The following is a 24,713-nucleotide window of genomic DNA, read 5'->3' as shown; positions in this document are numbered from 1 at the left end:
CTGTTACTGCTCTTGTTGTCGTTGTGTGCTTCTAAGTTGTTTCTGACTTATGGTGACCCTAAGGGAAGTCCATTGAAGGCTTTTCTTGGCAAGATTTGTCCAGAAGTGGTTTAGTAAGTGCCTCCCTCTGAGGCTGAGAGAGTGTGACTTCTTGCCTAAGGTCACTCAGTGGATTTCCGTGGCCAAGAGGGCATTCGGACCCTGGGCTCCAGGGTCATAGTCTAATGGTCCAGCCACTAAATCACACTGGCTCTTTCTTGAGGCTTTGTAGTTTTTTGTGGAGTGGCTCTAAGTCATTGCCGACTTCTGGGGAGCCTTCCCTGGGGTTTTCTTGGCAAGAGTTGTTCAGAGGTGGTTTGCCATTGCCTTTCTCTGAGGCTGAGAGAGTGTGACTTCTTGCCCAAGGGACCCAGCTGGTTTCATGGAGGAGTGGGGCACTGGAGCCTGGACTCCAGAGTTGTAACCCAACACTCAAACCACTGTACCACACTGCCTCCCATTCCCATGTACAACCTGAGTAATAATAGCAGACTTTTTTCTGTTCTTCATGTGTGTCTTCAAGTCTAATCCAATTTATGGCAACCCTAAGGCAAACTTATCATGGGGTTTCCTTGGCAGGTTTATTCAGAGAGGGGATGCCATTGCCATCCTCTGAGGCTGAGAGAGTGTGACTTGCCAAGGGTCACCTAAGTCCAAAACACACTGCAGCAATAATCCAATCTGAGATTGCTTTAACTGCCCTGGCTCAGTGCTAGGGAATTCTGGGAGATGTAGTTTTGTGGGACATTGAGCCTTCTCTGTCAGAGGGCTCTGGTGCCACAATAAACTCCAATTCCCAGGATTCCCTAGCACTGGGCCAGGACAGTTAAAGCGCTCTCAGACTGGACTATTGGTGCCGTGTCTTTTAGACCTTTCTTGGCCGCAAACTGTCCATAGCCTGCAATGCATCTCCTAATTCTGTTGGCAGTCCCTCCCTCCCAACACTTTCTCATTTCCCCCAAAACCAGCGCAAAGCTGGCAGATGGAAAGAGGTTTTAAAGCAGCACTTATATCCGCCATATTTGTTTTTAAATGACTAAATGTCCCAAATGCTATTATCAGTTGTGTAGCTACTATTACAGAAAGACGTAGAGTGCAAACTCCTCAAGTACCTTTATTTTCTGGAGTGAGATGGGCTTTTCCAAATGACTCTCTGTGATGATCTCCGGTGGTCCAAGCAGCCAAACTGCGGCCCTGGAATAATAATAATAATAATAATAATAATAATAATAATAATAATAATTTTATACCTTTCTATTCAGCCAAAAGGCTATCAGAGTGGCTTACAAATTGTTCATTAGACATTTAGACATCATGGTTTTAGTCCAGCAGACCCTTAAATTCCTGAAATCCCGCTGCCATTATCCAGTGAATTATAAAAGGGTTTCCCTTAAACTTCACTGGGACCAGTTAAGGAACCTTATTTCTCCTTCTTTACTGATCTTCCCAAGCATCAACTGAGCCAAGACATGTGTAAAAGGAGCATCGAGTAGTAGATACTCCAAGGAGATATTTACTATAAATAACAAAATATAAATGAAATATAAGTCATACAAGATATTAAGAATCTTTCAGGTACAATATTTGTAAGTATATAATATTCAATTCATAGAAGCTATTAAATAAACAAATAGACCTAAGCGTCCAATTCTGAGACTAACTTCCAAGATCCGCTCTTTAACTCTCTCTCTCGATCTCCAACCGACACAATTCCCCCAACTGTCTCTTGGTCTCTCAGGCCTTATATCTCCTTCTCACGGAAGCTTCCAGAAGAACCTTTATCTCTCTCTGTAGATATAGACTATATATATAAGAACTGTTTTAAATACATTTTTGTTTTCAGTGTTTTAGTCATGTTTTCAATGCTGCCACTTAATTTCTTTATAGCTTTTGTAAATTAATGTTTTAGTTGAATATTTTAAAAATGCTTGTAAGCCACCTTGTATCCCATTTTGGGAGAAAAGCAGGAATGTAAGTGCAACAAACATATTAAAGAAAGAAAATGTGGCTCATTCATGTACTGGGTTGAATTCTGTGTAAACCAGGTCACTCTCTGATCTACAAAAGTTATAATGTGTAATGTTGTTATCAAGGATGTTACTTCTCATTACAGACGCCTGAAATCTCCCACGTTTTTTTTGGGGGGGGGAGTAGCAGTGGGCATATTGGCCATTTTCCAAATGGATGCAGACATGCACTTATTGACTTGGGTGTGTGTGAGAGAGAGATAAATCTTAGAGAGTCAGGAACGTAGTTTCTTTTTTCTCATACAAAAAGAAAATAGGGAGGAAGAGGAGAGAGAGAAAGAGAGAAAGTGAAGTGGGATATTAATAGAGAGAAAAGCCGTGGGGATAGAAAGAAAAAAACCAGCGAGGAAGAAAAATTGTGAGAGAAACAGATCCTCACACACAAAGAAGCAAAACAGCAAAGGGATGAGGTGTGTGATGACATGTATGTGCCCATGAAACCACTGTGTGTGTTGTGATCAATGGTGTGACACTGAAAGTCAGGCCTTTGCTTAGATGTTCGAGTAATTGTTTGTATATGATGTGAAAAGGGCTGATGTGAAAGTGTAAAGGCAGGATTAATGCTGAACATAAAGAAAAGAAAAATAACAACCATGGAGAATCTGCATGAATTCAACTTAGACTGTGAGGAAATCACAATAGTTAAAGAGTTCTTGTACCTTGGATCAAGCATTGATCAGAATGGAGACTGCAGTCAAGAAATCAGAGGAAGACTAGGAATGGGGAGGGCAGCGATGAAAGAACTAGACGAGATCCTAAAGATAAACAACTGAGCACTAAAACTAGAACCGTCCAAGTCATGGGATTCCTCATCACTTTATACACATGTGAGAACTGGACAGTTAAGAAAGCCAACAGGAAGAAAATCAACTCATTCGAGATGCGATGGTGGGGAAAAGTGCTAAGGATCCCATGGACAGCCCAAAAGCCAAACAAAGGGGTTCTAAAGCAGATCAAGACAGAACTCTCTCTGGAAGCCAAGATGACTAAATTGAGCCTGTCGTATTTGGACACATCACAAGAAGGCATGACTCATTAGGAAGGACAATGATGCTAGGAAATATAGAAGGTAGAGGAAACCGCATGCCCAATGGGTAGAGTCAATAATCGGACCTCAATCTGCAGGACCTAAGCAGAGAAATGGAGGACAGGGGTCTTGGAGATGTCTCATCCACAGGGTCAGCATGAGTCGGGGGCCTCGGGACCAGTTCAAGGGCAGTTAACAACGTGTATAGGATGTGAAAATGACAGACTGGAGTCTGTAAACAGTACAATATAATCTGATATCCTTATTCAGTTTATTCAGAATATTCCAACTGTGTTATATTTTGGAATTAAATGAAGTTTGCAGCAATATTGCACTCTGGTTATTTTGCTTAAAGGGCATACAACAATGAAATACTACATTAGCCACGCAGAGAAGAAAGGAAGGGAGATGGTGAATTGTCTAGACTAGAAGATGTTGGAGAACCTGGGGCACTGGTGGTGCAGTGGTTAAATGTCAGTGCTGCAGCCATGGTTGTGAGTTCGATCCCAGGCAAGGCTCCAAGGTCCACTCAGCCTTCCATCCTTTCATAGGTCAGTCAAAGGAGTAGCCAGCTTGTTGGGGGCAATTGGCTTACAGGTTGTAAACCATTAGGGAGTGCTAAGTGCACTGACAAGTGGTACAGAAGTGTACATTCTATATTGCTAATGCTATAACACAGTAATTTGGGAATTGTTGCTTCTATACTTATTTATTTAAAGTATTTATTCTTTTCTCTTCAGCCACAAAGGATCCCAGGGCAGCTTACAGATAGTAAATTAGACAATTCCCTGCCCCTCATCTAACTATCTAAAAAGACACAACACAAAAGAGAAGGGAATGGCAGTGGGGAAGAGGATCAAGTCAAGCAGGTACTTCTGGTTCTTCTCTCCCTTCAAGACCAGGGCAGTGGCATTTGGAATGAAGGGAGGACCTCTAAACCTAGTTCCCAGGTTTCTAGGGGATTGCCAGAGCTTTGAGGTTCCCCTGTCTCCCTCCTCTTAGCTTTGACCTAAAGTTTGGCTCTTCTCTTCTCCCCCCCCCCAGAGCCCCCTCCCCCCAGGACTCCAGAGAAAACTCCCCTCACCCGGAAAATGTTGTTTCCAATGCTATTGAACCCTATCCTCTGTTATGCTTTCTATTTGGCACAAAACCCTTCCCCAAATGAGGCATCAGAAGGGATGGTCTCTCCTCTGCCCCACTTTCCAGGAGGGAAGGGGCTCCTCAAAGCCCCTTTTTCCTTTGGAGCCCCTTCCCCTCCATGGCCATTTCTCTCTCCAAGGGTCCCCCCTGCCTTCTCTTCTCATAATAACCCCACAAGTACGTGGGCCCCAAGGAATCCCCTGAGGAGGGGGCAGGGAAGGAAAGAGGGAGAGGAGGCCTGGCAGGTCCCTTGCCTTTCTTTGGGGGGAGAAGAAGGGCTTCCTTCCTTCTTATAACCCCCAAAGGGCCCCCCAGAAGACCCTCCAGCCATTCCTGTGAATGAATGAGGGCTCTCCCCCTTCCCTCCCTCCTGTGAGGCCAGCAATGGCTTCAGGAGCTGAGACTGCGCGTGCGCATATGGCCTCACAGTCCCTTCCTCAGCATGCGCAGGGATTGTCAGGGCCTAGATGATGCTTCTTATTCTGCTGGCGGCCTTTGCAAGAAAGGAAGGTATGCGCTGGGGGTTCAGCAGCCTCCCCTTCCTTCGCTCCTTTCTTCCTTTGAGGAAACTGCAATGCAGCCCAAGGTGCAGAGCTGGACTCAGGAGGGAAAGGCAAGAAAGGAATGGTCTAGTTTTGAAATATAGCTCTCTCTGCGTATAATGTATATTTGTGTGGGTGGGTGGGCGGGTGTTTGCCCCTGCTGCTCTTATGGCTGGGAATGGAGCTCAGGACTGAGAAGAGAAGAAAGGGTGAGTTTGGGCAAGTTCAAAGCTTCTGTGCATCAAAGAGTCCAGTGTGTTGAAACAGCAAAGAACTTTATTCAGAACACATAGAAATTCAGTGTTTAAATCAGAAATGCCCACTTCAATACAAACAATACATTAAAACCCCAAAACTAAAAACATCACCCTTTTCCAAACCTAGCCCCACCTCCAGTTCCCTCAGGCCCCCTTTCCCATTCCCACAAACTATCCCTTTCTGTTAATACCGTCCTCCAACTTTCTTCAGTCAACATCCTACACATTGCAAAAGCTATCATTCCCTTAAGTATTCTATCCAGCTGTAGCAAATCCCAGCCCCCATCTACCTAACCTATACCACAACCCACACACCCCAGCCAAATTTATAAACTAAAGCAATTATCTATACTAACAGCAATTAAAATCTAAATCTAACAAAATACTACTTTAAAAGATAAACAGACATATGGACAGACAAACCTTACAAACAAAATCACAAGAGCCTTTTCTTAGCACCATTGGATGGAAAAGATATTTTTTGTATTTCTTATTGACAAAAATAATTAGTTCACTACTGGGATTTGTGTAGCTTCTCTCCTGTGTGGACTCTCTGATGTTTCACTAGGTTTGACTTCAAAGAAAAACATTTCCCACAATGCTGGCATTTGTATGGCTTCTCTCCTGTGTGGACTCTCTGATGTGTCTCTAGGTTTGACTTCCGAGGAAAACATTTCCCACAATGCTGGCATTTGTATGGCTTCTCTCCTGTGTGGACTCTCTGATGTGTCTCTAGGTTTGACTTCCAAGGAAAACATTTCCCACAATGCTGGCATTTGTATGGCTTCTCTCCTGTGTGGGCTCTCTGATGCATCTCTAGGACTGACTTCCAAGAAAAACATTTCCCACAATGCTGGCATTTGTATGGCTTCTCTCTTGTGTGGACTCTCTGGTGTTTCACTAGGTTTGACTTCAAAGAAAAACATTTCTCACAATGCTGGCATTTGTATGGCTTCTCACCTGTGTGGACTCTCTGATGTCTCACTAAGTCTGCCTTCAAAGAAAAACATTTCTCACAATGCTGGCATTTGTATGGCTTCTGTCCGGTGTGGACTCTCTGATGTCTCAGTAGGTGTGACTTCTGAGAAAAACATTTCCCACAATGCTGGCATGTGTATGGTGTCTCTCCCGTGTGGACTCTCTGATGCATGACAAGGACTGACTTGTAAGCAAAATGTTTCCCACAGTGCTGGCATTTATGTGACTTCTTTCCTGTGTAGACTCTCTCATGACTCAAATGTTTTTCTGTAAAGAAGAACAATGACAGATGAGAATGGAAATCAGAGTAAAGAGAGGAGGGTGTTACCCCATGATTAACCCCTCCTTATTATAGATTAAATTAATAAAGTTGCTGTGAGTAACCCAAGCATGACCCCGCTGCTTATGCCCCTAAATCCATTTAACGGTTGCATCCTTACTCATAGGAGCTAGCAAAGAATGGGGTCTACCTTAAGGGAATCACTGGAAGGAGATATTCATACAAAGGACTTTTGAAAAAAATATTCCATTAACCATGTGCAAAAATACTTTGATTGCCAGGTAGCATCATATCCTGTGAGACTGCCATAGAGTCCTGAGTCAGAGCCCAAGGCATGATGCAAGCTAACTGCAGAGGATGCTTCATGCTGTTTGGCACCAGGAGATGACTCACAACCAATACAGTATACAGCTCACATGCGGATTGGTGTGTATTGGATTGGTGTTGTGTGTACAAGAGATGGTGAAGTTGATGGAAGTCGAGGAGGAGAGCTTGCAAATATTTGTAATATTTTGCAACTCAAGAGAGAGAATCTCCAAGGATTTTGATGAAATCAACTGTGTTTGTGACTTATTTTTCAGTGTGAAAAGTGGTCAGTGCATTGCCAATATCTATATCTGGATATTTGCTTCCGACTCTGTTATGTTATTGTTGAGCCAAGATGGATCTGAGAGCCAGTGTGCTAATCGCTTTTGTCTGAGATATTTCCATCAAGCACCCATTGCATTCAATTTGGTTTCAGACCATTCTTCCACCCAGGAAACATTCTAAAGCGATTTAAACCTTTTTGGACACTCAGTTTCTGCTCCCAAACAACAATTACAGTATAAATATCTACCCTGGATAGCTGTTCTTTGATGCCAGTCCAATCACAGACACACAATCTGTTGGTTTACATGGCTAAGCACCTCAATGCACTCGGCAACCCCACTTGTCGCAGCAGCTCCTGACTTCTCTTCCCATATGAAACCCTCAGCAATTGGAATCCAGATCCGCCTATGTAAAGTATTACCATTATGAAAGTCTTACATCTCTTGACCACTCCCACATGTTATCTAGTTCTTGTGCATGTGTGTGAACCCTTACATGTGTGTGTGTTGCTTTTCCCCTAAATAAAAGATAAAACCTATTTCAAATGCCTTTGGAGTTCTGTGTGCTTCCGGGCCTGGTATAGTTGGGCTGAATCCCGAGGTCACTCTTGTCCCAACCAAACTATACCTCTCTTTACAGCTACGTACCAAACTTCCCTAAAAGCATCACACTTGCGGGTGTCCTTACCAAACTCCAGCATTTTGGGTAACAAAGGGCCTCTGGAATCAACCATGGAGCTAAGCAAACTCAGGTTGGACAAAAACATTAGAGAAAAGGGAATTTTTGTGTCGCCTTTCCTCTCTTCATAGACATTGTTGATAACTGCTAAATGGAGCCCCTTAATATGTCTGAAAACAAGGGCCTGAGCCTTGTTCTCACCAGTTCACTCAATCCAGTCCTTAAAATCTGTGAGGTGGTGGCTGCCTCCCAATCCCCAAGGCCCCTCTCCTGGCCCTTCCCAGAGGTCCCTTCCTCTCCGCACAGAGCTAGGCGATCCTGACTTTCGTCCTGCCTTCCCCTCCTGGATCCCAGAGGCCTGATCCCCTTCCCTTTCTCCCTCCGCTCTCCAACCTTCCCTCTTGCCCATCTGCACTGCTTCAGCATCTCACCTTCACCATCTGTTCCCTGCCTTTCTGTTTTTCACATTCCCTCCTTCTCTCTATCACAGACGGAAACACACCCACAGAGTGTGTGTGATGCATAAAAGGAACACTTTGAGGCCCATTTGTTGAGAAAGGAAGGATAATCAATATACAAATAACTAATTGGGAAAGGCAGAGCAAGGGGGATTGGGACCTGGACTCCAATTTTGGTGAGGGTCAAGTGCCAGAGAGCAGCCTTAAAACATCTCTAAGACAGGGATGGACTACTGTTGTTGATGGGTGTGTGGTCACATTGCCACCCAGGGGATCTCAAGGGCACTCCCACATGGTATTCCCTGGGGGATGATAAATAATATTTTGCCCCTCAATATCCGACAGCATCCCCTTTGCCCCTGTTCTCTGAGCCACTGCAGGGTCAAGGGAGCCATTTTACACAAGAAGCCTCTCCAGAGTCGCAAAACGCTGTAGGAGGCACCAAGAAAGGCAGCAAACTTGGTCAGGGATGGGCTGAGGAGCATTTGGAGCCAAAAAAACATTTTTCTCCATGGTTCCTTCCCACAAAATCCTAGAATTGCCAGTTTAAGATACGATATTTAGAATCCCTAGAAAATGGAGAGCAATAGTGCCTCACTAAAGTACAAATTCAAATATTCTACAGGATGTTGCTATCACAATTAAACTACGCATGAAAGGGATCTAGGATTCTTAGTAGACCACAAGTTGAACATGGGCCAACAGTGTGATGCAGCAGCTAAAAAGACCAATGTGATCCTAGTCTACATCAATGCGAGTATAGTGTTATGGCAGGGGGTTGGACTGGATGGCCCTTATAGTTTTTCAACTCTTAAGGTAAGTAATAGTGCAACTCTATTCTGCTTTCATCAGGGCCCACTTGGAATACTGTGTCCACTTCTGGTCACCACAATTCAAAATAAATGTTCAGAAGCTGGAGTGTATCCAAAGGAGAGCAATGAAAATGGTGAAGGGTCTGGTAACCATCAAGCCTTATGAGGAGTGGTTTAGGGAGCTGGAAATGTTTAGCCTGGAGAAGAAAAGGTTAAAGAGTGGATATGATAACCCTGTTCAAATATTTGAAGATATACTGAGGAGGGAGCAAGCTTGCTTTCTGCTGCTCTAGAGCAAAGGACACGGAACAATGGAAGCAAGGCACAGGGAAAAAATATTAGGAGGAACTTCCTGACAGTAAGAGCTATTCAACAGTGGAATATCCTCCCTCAGAGCATGGTGGTGTCTCATTATGGTTGTTGTTGTTGTTGTTGTTGTTATTAATTTCTAAAGCACTTCTTTGAAAGGCTTTAAAGGTCTTTAAACAAAGGCTGGGTTGCCATCTACCGGGGATGCTTTCAGTGTGTATTCCTGCATGGCAAGGGGTGGAACCAGATGGTCCTTGTGGTCTATTCCAGCTCTATGAGTCTATGATTCTAAAGTGGAATCATAGTGCCATGATAATGTAGTATGAAAGGGCCCTCAGTCTTTATAGGAAGAGCAATGAATTCAGCTTCCTTACCCACAAAAGCCACATTCTCATAATTCTCGATCATCACATAATTGTACATATGTTTCTGCTTCTTTGTCAACAGTTTCCATTCTTCCTGAGTGAAATGTACTGCCACATCCGCAAAGGTCACCTGCAATAGAAAATAGCCTTCATTCAGAGAATGACTAATACAAAAAAAAAAAAAAGGGGGGGGGAGCACACGATGCATCCCAAAATTATTTGATAACCTCAGAATTTAGTCCAGGAAATGAACTTTAAATTCTGTTAGCAAGAAAAAAGCTACTGCCTTTGAGATTCAGTTTGTCTCAAATTCTTTCAATATAATATACAATATAATAAACAATATATTGCTGGGATATTGATAATGGATTAGGATACTGACTATCGCAACACCTATAGTACATTTAGCCATTTGTTGCCAAATTTCAGAGGCAAATGTCATTTTTAAAAAGCAGTTCTGGGGAGCCCTGTGAACTTGATGGCCACGGGGCCACCCCCAATTTATATCCAGAGACATTCTCCCAACATTTCACAGATGGGAAAAACAAAACACATGTGGGCAAGCAACACAAGAAAATGGTGAAGATGGAAGAGGAAGATCACACAAGCAGGAAAGGGCACAGCAGTTTGCTTTTCCCTCAGGCTCCTAAGAAAGGAAAGTCCCTGCCCCCTTCTTTCTTCTCCTCTCCCCACTTTTGAATTGATGGGGTGCAAACTCCTTGGCACTCCTTATGCAGATATTGAAATGAGCTGAAGAAAGGGGAAAGTAAAAGGAGGAGAGAGAAACCAGACTATTTAAAAGCCCTTGAAATAATGGGGTCACAGAGGATTAACCAGGACTGTCTCTGCCAAATTCGGCCAGTATTTTATTTGCTTCCCTTTCATAAATTGGCCCAGCAGTGACACAGATGAAGCTATTAGGATAGTGACTCACCAAAGAGTGCAGCCTCTTTCTGCTGGAGCCCAACTTCCTCCGCTTGGCCTCTGTGTTGGCCATCAGGAGGGCAGGGGGTCCTGGTGGCCCTGCACTTGGTCACTTCCAGCAAGAGAGGCCCGAAAGCCGTGTACAAGGAAGCCGAGATGAAGTTCCTGAGAAAGGGGACCAGGATTAGGATTGGCTTGGTAAGAAACCCTGCAGCACTCAAAGAGACAGAGAACAGCATCCTGCTGGTGACACACACAGATGACATATGCCTCTTTTGGGCCAATGCAGAGGTGGGCATTTGCTTCCTCCCTCTGCACCAAACAAAGCTCCCCAGACCTAGCATAGATTCACTGCAGCTCCCCTACACAACAGATACTACATGCCTTCTTAGAGTGGTGGGGGATTAGGGGATGAGGAATTGGAGAAGGCCCTGGTTATGTCCCCGTAGCTAGATGTGAAATGAGTGCATCATTTGCTGGAACTTCCTGACCTCCCCAGTGGCCCTCAGAGGAAGATGTCTTCATTTTGCTTCTGGCTACATAAACAAAGCTGGATGCTTCTCCAATACCTCGCACCCAGCACTCTCACCAGGCATGGAATGGCCATGCGGGATAGTTTCCACAACTCTATGGCAGGACCTGTGTCAGTGTATGGCCAGTTGTAGTCTTATTCCACCTGGAGCAACACTGGATTATAGAGGTTTCTGTTGGGTCAGGCTTTCTGGCCTGGTGGCCTCTCATTTTCCCATTGGCCAAACCAGTTGCCCTCCATCCCCCAGGGAGGCCCCCGGTCAAGCAAATGAGGAAAGGAGCATTCTCTTTGGTGGTTGCCCCCCTTCCATGGGATCCATCCCTCCTCCCAGGATCGAGGAGCACCAGAGCATTGAGCTGATGGCAAGAAAGAACCCAATTGCCATGGCAGTCTTCTGCATGCAGAGAAGTCATTATTCTGAGAGTGCCTCTGCCCATGTGACCATAAGTGACTGGTGAGTCAATCTATAGGTAAATCCAACTGATTCAGTGATTCTCTTCTGATCAGGACTAAGAATAGGATAGGATACAGGCTAGGATTTAGGAATGCATGTGGCTAGAACAAGAAATTTCCAAGCAAAGATGGACTGGTAACAGTGTGGAAAATAGGCACTCTCCACGTAGAATCATAAAATTGTAGAGCTGGAGGAGACTACAAAGACCACCCAGTCCAACCCCTTGCCATGCAGGAAATCTCAATCAAAGCATCCCTGACAGATGGCCCCCTCCCATTTAGACACTGGTGAAAATAATTATTTCATTTTTGCAAATGAGACTATTTCTCTGAGCTTAACTGCTGTGTTTGTCTATGTCAGTCATAGTAGGAGCAAGAAGTGTGCACCTCCTCCCTCTGCTTGCTAAAGCCACATAGAAGTTGAGGCATGTACGTTTGTGTGCATTGTTTCAGAATGGACCTATTGTCAAAATCACATTCATCTAAACTTCTCCTTGCGTATTTTTTAAAAGCATGCACACTGCTGAATGTGTTGCACTTGATACATGAAAAGTCTATAAATGTACAGGTTTATGCGTGAAGATTACTCCCTGGATTATGCTCATTTTGGGGAAGTGAAGATGTAAGTAAATTCATTATATAAACCAAGTGAATCAAATACCTCACAAAACTCTAGAAAACACCACATACACACACAGTCCCCAAACAAAGGACTCACTGGCGCATTGTGTGTCTGGGGTCTGGAAATCTCACTTCCACCTTCTGGGAAGACAATGCTGCAAGAGACTGATTTGGGGCTTGATGCCTGCAAAGCATGGACTCACTCTCTCAGCTGCTGCCCTTCCACACAAACCTGGGCTGAAACATTTTAAAAAAAGGTCATCTTTCAGCTCCAGGAATAAAAGCCTACCTTCAGTACAAAGACACTGACTTCTTCAGCCCCAGAAAGGCCTCTTCTGCAGTCCTTTATGGCCGGAGCTTCCCTGGGTCAGAGGCCGTCTCCTCAGCCGTAGAGAAGGGTTCCTCTGAGTGCGAAAGAGGAGGAGGTCCACAGGGCTGAGGGAGGGAAGGCAATGGGAAAAGATCAGTGCCAATGGCCATGGAGGGCAGAAGGTGACAATGCCTAGGAAACTCCTCTGAGTCCCAGCCATTCTAGGAATGAGTGGCAGGAGTGACTCCAGGGGGCTGAGGGGTCTCCTTTCCCAAAGGGGGAGGCAAGGACGGAAGGACCCTCCCCAGCTAGGGCCAAAAGGGAGGGTCTCTTTCCCAACTCTCTCTCCCAGCCCTCAAATCCCAGCCTCCCCACTGGCCCTGAGTCCCTGCCTCTTCTTCCTCAGAGCCCCCCACAGGCCCCTTCCTTCCTTCCTTCCCCCCAAAATGGAGGGGCAGAGGCACAAAGGAACACACTTCTTTCCTTTTGGCCCAAGGAGCCTGGCCTCCTTCTGACTCTGGAGCCTCAGGAGAGAAAGAGAGACCTCTGTTCAACTGAGGCCTCAGAGAAGGTTCCGGAACATTATTCCCCACAGTCACAAGCAGCAGAAAATGGCCGCCAGAACACAAAATGGCCAGGGATGGTGGAAGGGACTGGGATTCCAAGCAATCAGTTCTAGGGATAGTGGGAGGGACTGGGATTCTAGAACACAAAATGGCCACCAGAACACAAAATGGCCACTGGGATACAAAATGGCTGCCTCTTCCTCATCGCTTGGCAGTTGGCAGTTTGAGGCCTTCAGGGAATCCAAATTGGTGGATGAAAGGGCCCCAAAGTCGGAAGGGATCCCAAATAGGATTTCCAAACCTTAACAACACCTAGACATTTTCCTGATGCTATTGAAAGTGAAACTGATCCCCTCCTTAATTACAATCAACAGTGAAGGATGTTAATACTAATATTAAGAGTGGCCATCGTCCGCAACCCAGCTCAGGTCTTGACCGCTCAGGGAGGCCAGTCCAGCTGCAGGTGGCCCTCCGCCCGTCCGTCCGTCCGTCCGTCCTCCTTTCCTCCTGCATTCCTCCTCTTTTCCCCAGCATCAGCCCCTTTCCCAAGAAGACTGCATCTGCACTATAGAAATAAAGCACTTTGACACCGCTTTAACCGCTCAGTGCTATGGAATCCTGGGATTTTATCTTTGGACACTTAGCCTTCTCTGCCAGAGAGCTCTCATGCCACAACAAACTACAGATCCCAGGATTCCATAGGATGGAGCCAGGAGAGTTAAAGTGGTTTCTAACCAGATGATTTCTGTAGTGCAGATAGAGCCCAAGTCAGTTGTAAAAGGATAAAAGCAACCAAGTGAAATTTTTATTCTGTTAAAAATGGTTTTACTTTTTTAAAATATAAGCAGTTTGTTTTTCTGTCTAATCCTTATTCTTCTAGTTGTTGTTTCTTTGTATGTTGGTTTGTTTCATTCTTGGTAATATGAGTTATTCTGGTCTGTCTCCTTCCTTCTTGCCTGAAAGTCTATTAATAAGAAAACTGGGGAGTCTTTTTAAACTTTCCAGAGGAGCCACTTTTGGCCTTGTTTGGGGGACTAACCTCCTCTTAGAAGCCAAAGCCCTATGTTTCTGAATAATAATAATAATAATAATAATAAGGCTTGTATTAAAACTATCCTCCCCATTTCTGATCCCTTTTAAAACCCATGTTCCCCAGAAGAAGCAGAGCTTTGTAATAAGAAAACCCTCTCAGAAAAGAGACACAAAAGACACACAAAGAGACACACTTCCTTCCTTTTGGCCCAAGGAGCCTGGCCTCCTTCTCCCTCTGGAGCCTCAGGAAAGAAAGAGAAGCCTCTGTTCAACTGAGGCCTCAGAGAAGGTTCTGGAACATTGTTCCCCACAGTCACAAGCAGCACAAAATGGCCACCAGAACACAAAATGGCTGCTAGAATACAAAATGGCTGCCAGAACACAAAATGGCCACCAGAACACAAAATGGCTGCTAGAAGACAAAATGACTACCAGAACACAAAATTGCTGCCGGAACACAAAATGTTTGCTGTACCACAAAATGGCTGCCAGAACACAAAATGGTCACTGGAACACAAAATGGCCGCTGGGACAAAAAATGGCTACTTCTGTCTGAGCGCTTGGCAGTTGGCAGTTTGAGGCCTTCAGGAGAGAGAGAGACTGAGGGAAGAGTGGAAGGAGGTCCTGGAGGGAGGGGGCCTTGGGAGATATAGGGCCTTCCTGAGATATTCGGTGTTCACTTCTTAACAAAGGGGTTTCTGGCCTCATAAAGGACATGGGGCAAACTGGACCTGAAAGGCAGTAGTAGCCTTTTCTCTTGCCAATGGGATTTAAAGTGTATTTCCTGGACTGGATCTCCCAGCATCCACATGGCCAGAGAGAGGAGGGGTCCTGCCTTGCAGTAAGGCCCCTCCAATCCTTCTGAACCAAGGACTACAACTCCCACATCTTCTTTCTTTCTTTCTTTCTTTCTTTCTTTCTTTCTTTCTTTCTTTCTCCCTAGCTACCTTGTGTTAGTGGTGTTACTGGACTTGTTGTCGTTGTGTGCCTCCAAGTTGTTCCTGACCTATGCCGACCCTAAGGGAAGCTCTTCGCAGGCTTTTATTGGCAAGATTTGTCCAGAAGTGGTTTTGTAAGTGCCTCTCTCTGAGGCTGAGAGAGTGTAACTTGCCTAAGATCATTCAGTGGGTTTCCGTGGCTAAGAAGGCATTCGAACCCTGGGCTCCAGGGTCATAGTCCAATACTCCAGCCACTAAACCATGTTGGCTCTTTCTTGAGGCTTTGTCGTTTTTTGTGGAGTGGCTCTAAGTCATTGTCGACTTCTGGGGAGCCTCTCCTGGGGTTTTCTTGGCAAGAGCTGTTCAGAGGAGGTTTGCCATTGCCTTCCCTGAGGCTGAGAGAGTGTGACTTCTTGCCCAATGGACCCAGCTGGTTTCATGGTGGAGTGAGGACTGGACTCTGGCCTCCAGAGTTCTAACCCAACACATAAACCACTGCACCACACTGCCTCCCATTCCCATGTACAACCTGAGAAATAACTGCAGGTTTTTTTCTTCATGTGTATCTTCAAGTCACTTCTAATTTATGGCAACCCTAAGGCAACCTTATCATGAGGTTTCTTTGGCAGGTTTCTTCAGAGAGGGGTTGCCATTGCCATTCTCTGAGGCTGAGAAAGTGTGACTTCCCAAGGGCCGCCTAAGTCCAAAACACACTGCAGCAATAATCCAATCTGAGATTGCTTTAACTGCCCTAGCTGAGCTCAGTGCTAAGGAATTCTGGGAAATTTAGTTTTCTGAGACATTGAGCCTTCTCTGTCAGAGAGCTCTGGTGCCACAATAAACTCCAGTTCCCAGCACTGGGCCAGGGAAGTTAAAGCGCTCTCAGACTGGACTATTGCTGCTGTGTGTTTTGGACCTTACTTGGCCGCAAACTGTCCATAGCCTGCAATGCATCTCCTAATTCTGTTGGCAGTCCCTCCCTCCCAACACTTTCTCATTTCCCCCCAAAACCAGCCCAAAGCTGGCAGATGGAAAGAGGTTTTAAAGCAGCATTTAAATCTGCCATATTTGTTATTAAAACACTAAATGTCCCAAATGCTATTATCAGTTTTATAGCTATTATTACAGAAAGACGTAGAGTGCAAACTCCTCAAGTACCTTTATTTTCTGGAGTGAGATGGACTTTTCCAACTGACTCTCTGTGGTGATCTCCGGTGGTCCAAGCAGCCAAACCGCGGTTCTGTAATAATAATAATAATAATAATAATAATAATAATAATAATAATATTTTTATACCCCTCTCTTCAGCCAAAAGGCTATCAGAGTGTCTTACAAACTGTTAATTAGACATTTAGACATTATGGCTCTTAGCCCAGCAAACCCTTAACTTCCTTAAATCTCGCTGCCATCATCCAGTGAATTATAAAAGGACTTCCCTTAACCTACACTGGGACCAGTTAAGGAACCTTATTTTACCTTCTTTACTGATCTTCCCAAGCATCAACTGAGCCAAAAGACGTGTAAAAGGAGCGTCGAGTAGAAGATACTCCAAGGAGATATTTACTATAAATAACAAAATATAACTAAAATGTAAGTCATACAAGATATTAAGAATCTTGCAGGTTACAATATTTGTAAGTATATAATATACAATTCACACAAGCTATTAAAATAATAAATAGACCTAAACATCCAATTCTGAGACTAACTTCCAAGATCCGCTCTTTAACTCTCTCTCTCTCGATCTCCAACCGACACAATTCCCCCAACTGTCTCTTGGTCTCTCAGGCCTTATATCTCCTTCTCACGGAAGCTTCCAGAAGAACCTTTATCTTGCTCTCTGATTGGTCTAGAGAGCCTTCTGTAGCAGTGATGTCATTCTGCATTTGCATAAACCTCCCTTTTCTGCCTGAAGACCTCCATTGACTGGAGCCCAGTCCTTACACTTTCCCAAGGCAACGCTTGCCCCTATTTCCCAATGTTGTTCTTGGTGTCTGCCTCCCAGTTGTTTCCAGGTCTTATGGTGACCTTATGGGAGTCTCTGAAGGGGTTTTCTTGGCAGGTGTCTTCAGAGTGGGTTTCCCATGGCCATCCTCTGAGGCTGAGAGAGTGAGACTTGCCCAAGGCTTCAGTTCTTTTGGAAGCCTTTTTGCTTTATCTTCTAGAAGGCAGCAGTTGCTTCTTCCTCTGAAGAATGAGAGGAACCTTGTGGCATCCAAAAGGCTAACATTCTCTGGAGTTACGTCTGATAATATGAATATACAGGATTGCAATCCCTGTTCGTTTATTAAAAGGTTTATAGTGCACCCCATATCATAGAATCTCATAGCTATGTCCCTTAATAGCAGTTAACCAAATTAAACAGCATATAAAACAAAAACATGGAACAAGCTAGACAAGAGGCCTCCAGGCTCCACCTGGCTCTTTTGCATTGGTGGCGGCAGTGGAGCTGCGGCTGTGAGGAGGCCAAGCCTCAGACACCTCTCCGCCGTCGCCGCCGGCAACTCCTGTGGTGGTGATGGTGATGGCGGACAGGAGGCCAAGGAGAGTGCCAGAGGCGTCCTCTCCGCCGCCGCCTTTGCGTGAGGGCCAGGTGCTGGGCTGGAGTCTTCTTGGCCTCCAACACCCAAACCTGGCCCTTTTGTGCTTGCGGTGGCAGCGAGGAGGCTGAGGAGGCATCTGGTGTTGCTGCTCCGCCACCTCGGGCTCCTCGTTGCCAAGGCCAGGGGAAAGGCCAGGTGTTTCTCCTGGAGGCCAAGTGTGCTGGCAGTGGAGCGAAGGCCGAGGAGTACTGCCAGAGGCCTCTTCGGCCCCCTCTCCACTGCCGCCATGGCGCAAGGGCCATATGGGGCTATTGGAGGCCAAGAGGCCTCTGGGTCACCACCCAGCCCTTCCACGGTGGCAGCAGTGGGGGCATGCAGGCCGAGGTGGAGAGGAGGCCTCTGGCGCCGATCCTCTGCCTCCTCTTCGCTGCCACCACAGCAATCACTGCCACCTCCGCAGAAGGGCCAGATGGTGAGCTGGAGCCCTCTTGGCCTCCAACATCCCCACGCGGCCTTTCCCCTGACCGTGGCGGTGAGGAGGGAAAAAGTTGGGGAGGGGAGGAGAGGAGAGGGACTTTTGTCCCCAATGTTGGCACGTGTGGATTTGAGCATACGCGGATTTTGGTATACGCCGGGGGGCGGAATGGATCCCCCACATATACCAGGGCCCCACTATATTTGCAAGCAAAGGAGGGCCAAGAGAGCCCTGGAGAGCCTTGCCTTGGGGTGGCTCTGGATCTCTGGTGCCTAACAAACTACAAATCCCAGGATTCCTCAGGATGGAGCCAGGAGAGTTAACACAGTTTCGAACTGGAATATTTCTGCAGTGCAGACACAGCCTGAGCTGGTTGTAAAAGGGTAGAAGCGCCCAAGTCTGTTTTTTTCCCTCTCTTAATAATGCTTTTACTTTCAAAAACTAAGCGCTTTGTTTTGTTATTTTTGTTGTTGTGTGTTTGTTTCATTCTTGGTAATATGAGATGGTCTGGTTTGTCAACTTCATTCATGCATTAAAATCTCTTAATAATAAAACTGAAGAGACTTTTAAAACCTCCCAGAGGAGCTACTTTTAGCCTTATTGGGGGGGGGGGGGAATCCTCCTCTTAGAAGCCAAAGCCTGATGTTATGAAGAATAATAATAATGCTTGTATTAAAACTATCCTCTCCATTTCTGATCCCTTTTAAAACCCATGTTCCCCAGAAGGAGCAGAGCTGTGTCTATTTGAAAAGACACACAAAACACACAAAAATAAACACACTTCCTTCCTTTTGGCCCAAGGAGCCTGGCTTCCTTATCTCTCTAAAGCCTCAGGAGAGAAAGAGAGACCTCTGTTCAACTGAGGCCTCAGAGAAGGTTCTGGAACATTGTTCCCCACAGTCACAAGCAGCACAAAATGGCCGCCAGAACACAAGGAGGCAGGGACTGGGATTCCAGCCAATCAGGGCCAGGGACACAAAATGGCTGCCAGAAAACAAAATGGCCTCCGGAACAGAAAATGTGAGTCTGGGGCAGGGGGTGGGGTCTTCCAGGTCCTCTGCCCCCATTGGCCAGCCTCAAGAAGAGGAGGAGCTTCTGCTTCTCTATTTAGCTCTGCGTGCGGAAAAGTGACCGAGGAGAGAAGCAGAGTGTCAGAGGGAGAAAGAGACAGATAGAGAGACAGGAAGGAAGGAGGAGAGAGGAGTAGAGTGTAAGAGAGATAAGAGACAGACAGGAAGGGAGGAAGGAAGGAAGGAAGGAAGGAGAGAGGAGCAGAGTGTAAGAGAGAGAAAGAGACAGACAGAGAGGGAGGAAGGAAGGAAGGAAGGAAGGAAGGAAGGAAGGAAGGAAGGAGAGAGGAGCAGAGTGTAAGAGAGAGAAAGAGACAGACAGAGAGGGAGGAAGGAAGGAAGGAGAGAGGAGCAGAGTGTCAGAGGGAGAAAGAGACAGATAGAGAGACAGGAAGGAAGGAGGAGAGAGGAGTAGAGTGTAAGAGAGATAAAGAGACAGACAGGAAGGGAGGAAGGAGTGAGGGGAGTGAAGCGACAGCAGAGGGACACGGCCTGGAACCACTAGGCTTCACTGATGCACTGAGGTCTGGCTGGGCCTGGCTTGGGTCTACTGCTGCTGCTTTTCTTTGGCCACTGCCATTAAGGAGGGGAGGAAGGAGGCCCAGCAGTCCTTCTAGGCATGGCCCACTCTCTCTGAAGTCCCAAAGGGGATTCCAGTGCTTTTAATGGTGGCGCTCATGCTGTAGCAAAGATGATGATGATGATTTTATCAGGCCTAGGAGGGAGGATAGAGCTGCTGCCAGACCTTAATCATCATTAATGTCACCTTCCTGTGCCTTCTTGCTTTGCACCACTGTAATGGCCATGGCTCAGTGCTATGGAACTCTGGGAATGTTCTTTTGGTTTGGCATTTTAGGTGTTGTTAAGGTTTGGAAATACTGTTTGAGGACCCTTCCGACTTTGGGGCCCTTTTCTCCTCCATTATGGCTTCCCTGAAGGCCTCAAACTGACAACTGCCAAGCGCTGAGCCAGAGGCATCCATTTTGTGTTCCAGCGGCCATTTTGTGCTGCTTGTGACTGTGGGGAATAATGTTCCGGAACCTTCTCTGAGGCCTCAGTTGAACAGAGTGGACTCTTTCTCTCCTGAGGCTCCAGAGTCAGAAGGATGCTAGGCTCCTTGGGCCAAAAGGAAGGAAGTGTGTCCCTTTGTGTGTCTTTTGTGTCTCATTTCTGAGAGGGTTTTCTTATTACACAGCTCTGATCCTTCTGGGGAACATGGGTTTTAAAAGGGATCAGAAATGGGGAGGATACTTTTAATATAAGTGTTATTATTATTATTCACAAACATGGGGCTTTGGCTTCTAAGAGGAGGCTTCTCCCCTGAAAAAGGCCAAAAGTGGCTCCTTTGGGAGGTTTTAAAAGTCTCCCCAGTTTCCTTATTAATAGATTTTGAGGCAAGAAGGAAGGAGACAGACCAGAATAACTCATATTACCAAGAATGAAACAAACAAAAAGAGAAACAAACAAGAACAACAAAAATAATGATTAGACAGAAAAACAAACTGCTTATATTTTAAAAAAGCAAAACCATTTTTTACAGGATAAAAATTTGACTTGGGTGCCTCTATTCTTTTACAACCAACTTAGGCTGTATCTGCACTGCCGAAATAATTTGTTTCGAAACTGCTTTAACTCTCCTGGTTCCATCCTATGGAATCCTGGGATTCGTAGTTTGTTGTGGCATGAGAGCTCTCTGGCAGAGAAGGCTAATGTCCCAAAGGTAAAATCCCAGGATTCCATAGCACCAAGCAGTTAAAGCGGTGTCAAAGTGTCTTATTTCTAAGTGTGGATGCAGCCTTCTTGGGAAAGGGGCTGATGCTGGGGAAAAGAGGAGGAATGCAGAAGGAAAGGAGGACGGACGGACGGAGTGCCACCTGCAGCTGGACTGGCCTCCCTGAGCGGTCAACACCTGAGTTGGGTTGTGGACGATGGGCACTCTTAATATCAATATCTTTCACTATTGATTGTAATTAAGGAGGGGAAAAGATTCCTCCTTTCAATAGCATCAGGAAAATGTTTAGGTGTTGTTAAGTTTGCAAATCCTGTTTGGGGTCCCTTCCGACTTTAGGGCCCTTTCATCCTCCATTTTGGGTTCCCTGAAGGCTGCCAACTGCCAAGCACTGAGGCAGAGGGAGCCATTTTGTGTCCTGGCAGCCATTTTCTGTCCCGGTGGACTTTTTCGTTTCTGTCAGCCATTTTGTGTTCTGGTGGACATTTTGTGCTGCTTGTGACTGTGGGGAATAATGTTCCGGAACATTCTCTGAAGCCTCAGTTGAACATGTCAGGAAATGACATGGATGTGGCCACTAGGTGGAGCTGTTGTGCAAGTTATATACAGCTCTAGTGGCAGTTATATGTGTCAGCATTCGAACAGTGCATCATTGGAATGTTGATGCAACTGTCAACTGTCCTTCCTAACTGTCACTGAGAGACAGAGTGAGACAGTTGGTGTGTGAGAGCAACTGCCTCTCTGTGGAGGGTGTTACTGTGGCTGCGTCACAGGTTGTGTTATTATTGTTGGTTGGTGTAAATAGTGTGTATTAGAGACGGTTGTCCAATACACTGTGTGTGTGTATATATATATATATATATATATATATATATAGTAGTACCCCGGGATACGAATGCGCCGCCTTACGAAATTTCCGGGTTACGAAAAAAATCCATTGAAAAAAACAGTTCCGGGTTACGAAGGTTATTTCGGGTTACGAAGAAAAATTTGGTACTTTTCGGCGCGATTTCACACGGAATCGCGGCTTTCGCTATTAGCGCCTATGGGCTTTTCGGCTAGCGAAAGTTTCCGGGTTACGAAAGCGGCGGCGGAACGAATTAATTTCGTAACCCGGGGTACCACTGTATATATATATATATTGTAAATATTGCAAACGAAGATTAAAGTCCTCATGAAGAGTGAAGGCTTGTTCTGTGGTTATTTCTCAAGCCTGGAGCTCATGTCCGTTTGCAGTGGTGAAGGAATATTTCCTTCTTGACCAGAATACCTTTGCAGACATCTCCACAGATTCCTTCTCCCTGGCATCCTGTCGATGTGGTTCAACTCTGCAGGTGGTCGTGGTGGACAAAGCACGTCTTTCCACACGCCCCAACAGAACAGAGGTTCCTCTTTCTCTCTCTGAGGCTCCAGAGCGAGAAGGAGGCCAGGTTCCTTGGGCCAAAAAGAGGACTGTGTGTCCCTTTGTGCCTCTGACCCTCCATTTTAGGGGGAAGGAAGGAAGCAAGGAAGGAAGCAAGGAAGGAAGGAAGGAAGGGGCCTGTGGGGGTCTGAGGAAGGGAGGCAGGACCAGTGGAGAGGCTGGGCTTTGGGGGCTGAGAGAGAGAGAGGTGGGGAAAGAGACCCTCCCTTTGGGCCCTAGCTGGGGAGGGTCCACCGCTCCTTGCCTCCCCCTTTGGGAAAGGAGACCCCCTCAGCCCCTGGACTAACTCCTGACACTCATTCCTAGGGCTGGGACTCAGAGGAGTTTCCTAGGCATTGTCACCTTCTGCCCTCCATGGCCATTGGCACTGACCTTTTCCCATTGCCTTCCCTCCCTCAGCCCTGTGGACCTCCTCCTCCTTCGCACTCAGAGCAATCCTTCTCTACGGCTGAGGAGACGGCCTCTGACCCAGGGAAGCTCCGGCCATAAAGGACTGCAGAAGAGGCCTTTCTGGGGCTGAAGAAGTCAGTGTCTTTGTACTGAAGGTAGGCTTTTATTCCTGGAGCTGAAAGATGACCTTTGTTTAAATGTTTCAGTCCAGGATTGTGTGGAAGGGTTGCAGCTGAGAGACTGAGCCCATGCTTTGCAGGCATAAAGCCCCAAATTCGCTCTCTAACAGCATTGTCTTCCCAGAAGGTGGAAGGGAGATTTCCAGACCTCAGACACACAGTGCGCAAGTGAGTCCTTTTTATGAGAACTGTGTGTGTATGTGTTGTTTACTAGAACTTTGTGAGATATTAGTTTCACTGGGTTTATAAAATGAATTTATATACGTCTTCATTTACCCCAAATGAGCATAATCCAGGGTGCAATATTCAAGTCATAAAGCTATACATTTACACTGGTACCCCGGGATACGAAAGGACCGGGTTACGAAATATTCGGGATACGAAAAACGCGGCTTGTAAAAAGCTGTCCCGGGTTACGAAAGATTCTTCGGGTTACGCAATCCTTTTCGGCGCGAAATTCAAACGATGCAAAGTGCAGCGATAGGCTTTCCAGGGATTTAAAGGGCTAACGGCTAACCCAGGGGGCTGGGTTAGGGGTTAGCTTTGGCGCGATTTTTGAATTTCGTTAGCAGCAGTGATTGGCTTGCGAAATCAAGCCAATCAATTGCATTGGCTAACGAAATTGGGGGGGGGGGTGGCTTGCCTTGAGAAATAAAAGCCGGCTTCCATCGATCTGCTCCTTTGTCTGGCCCTGTGGACTGTGTGAGGAAGAGTTGATATTTTGAGCTCTGACTCTTGGGTTCACTTGCGGTTCGGACTTTGCCTGGCTTTGGACTTTTGCTGCCTTTGCCAGGTGTATCTTCGGATCAAGACCGGCCATCAGGAATTTCTCTACAGGTAGGTTGATGGATTTTTACCTTCTTCTTGTGGGGTGGGCTGGGGTGAGACAGTGTGACCATGCTTTTGCTCTGGGGTGCTGGGGTGCTGTTTATTTTTTTTTAAATTTTTTTAATTTTTTTTTAATTTTTATTTTTTTTATTTTTATTTTTTTGGTTTTTTCAAAGTGTGGATTGTGGGTTTTGCTACACTACTGGCATGTTCAGATTTGTGGATGATGGGCTAGAGCTGCTGGGTTGCATTTTTGGGGGTTTTTTGCTGTTTGGGTAACATGCTCTGATGTGTGGATGATGGGTTAGAGCTGCTGGGTTGCTTTTTTGGGGGTTTTTTGCTGTTTGGGTAACATGCTCTGATGTGTGGATGATGGGTTAGAGCTGCTGGGTTGCTTTTTTTGGGGTTTTTTGCTGTTTGGGTAACATGCTCTGATGTGTGGATGATGGGTTAGAGCTGCTGGGTTGCTTTTTTGGGGGTTTTTTGCTGTTAGTGTGGCATGCTCTCATGTGTGGATGATGGGTTAGAGCTGCTGGGTTGCTTTTTTTGGGGTTTTTTGCTGTTTGGGTAACATGCTCTGATGTGTGGATGATGGGTTAGAGCTGCTGGGTTGCTTTTTTGGGGGGTTTTTGCTGTTAGTGTGGCATGCTCTCATGTGTGGATGATGGGTTAGAGCTGCTGGGTTGCTTTTTTGGGGTTTTTTTGCTGTTTGGGTAACATGCTCTCATGTGTGGATGATGGGTTAGAGCTGCTGGGTTGCTTTTTTTGGGGTTTTTTGCTGTTAGTGTGGCATGCTCTGATGTGTGGATGATGGGTTAGAGCTGCTGGGTTGCTTTTTTTGGGGTTTTTTGCTGTTTGGGTAACATGCTCTGATGTGTGGATGATGGGTTAGAGCTGCTGGGTTGCTTTTTTTGGGGTTTTTTGCTGTTAGTGTGGCATGCTCTGATGTGTGGATGATGGGTTAGAGCTGCTGGGTTGCTTTTTTTGGGGTTTTTTGCTGTTTGGGTAACATGCTCTCATGTGTGGATGATGGGTTAGAGCTGCTGGGTTGCTTTTTTGGGGTTTTTTTGCTGTTTGGGTAACATGCTCTGATGTGTGGATGATGGGTTAGAGCTGCTGGGTTGCTTTTTTGGGGGTTTTTTGCTGTTTGGGTAACATGCTCTCATGTGTGGATGATGGGTTAGAGCTGCTGGGTTG

General features: G+C 45.9%; 2 protein-coding genes across 2 annotated transcripts in view; one reads left to right on the top strand and one right to left on the bottom strand.

Moving 5' to 3' along the window:
- Positions 1-5,186: 5,186 nt before the first annotated feature.
- LOC149290526 (uncharacterized) lies at positions 5,187-10,731 on the bottom strand. The gene is made up of 3 exons (XM_089489383.1): positions 10,438-10,731; positions 9,513-9,633; positions 5,187-6,277 (listed from the first exon to the last, which is right to left on the bottom strand). Exons 1-3 carry the CDS (start codon positions 10,498-10,500, stop codon positions 5,547-5,549), a joined length of 915 nt encoding a protein of 304 aa, XP_089345509.1. The 5' UTR covers positions 10,501-10,731; the 3' UTR covers positions 5,187-5,546.
- Positions 10,732-11,267: 536 nt separating this feature from the next.
- The window catches only part of LOC149290525 (uncharacterized), a 28,470-nt gene continuing 15,024 nt past the window's right edge, over positions 11,268-24,713 (top strand). The window contains exon 1 of the mRNA XM_089489363.1: positions 11,268-11,413. Within this exon, the coding sequence (XP_089345489.1) occupies positions 11,268-11,413 (146 nt within the window). The remainder of the gene's footprint in view (positions 11,414-24,713) is intronic.

Source organism: Sceloporus occidentalis, unplaced genomic scaffold (assembly GCF_023333645.1).
Source record: "Sceloporus occidentalis isolate IW3139 unplaced genomic scaffold, rSceOcc1.0.p SCAF_39, whole genome shotgun sequence".
NCBI lineage: Eukaryota > Metazoa > Chordata > Lepidosauria > Squamata > Phrynosomatidae > Sceloporus > Sceloporus occidentalis.
The sequence above is the reverse complement of the archived record's forward strand: the minus strand, read 5'-3'. Positions and strand labels throughout refer to the sequence as shown.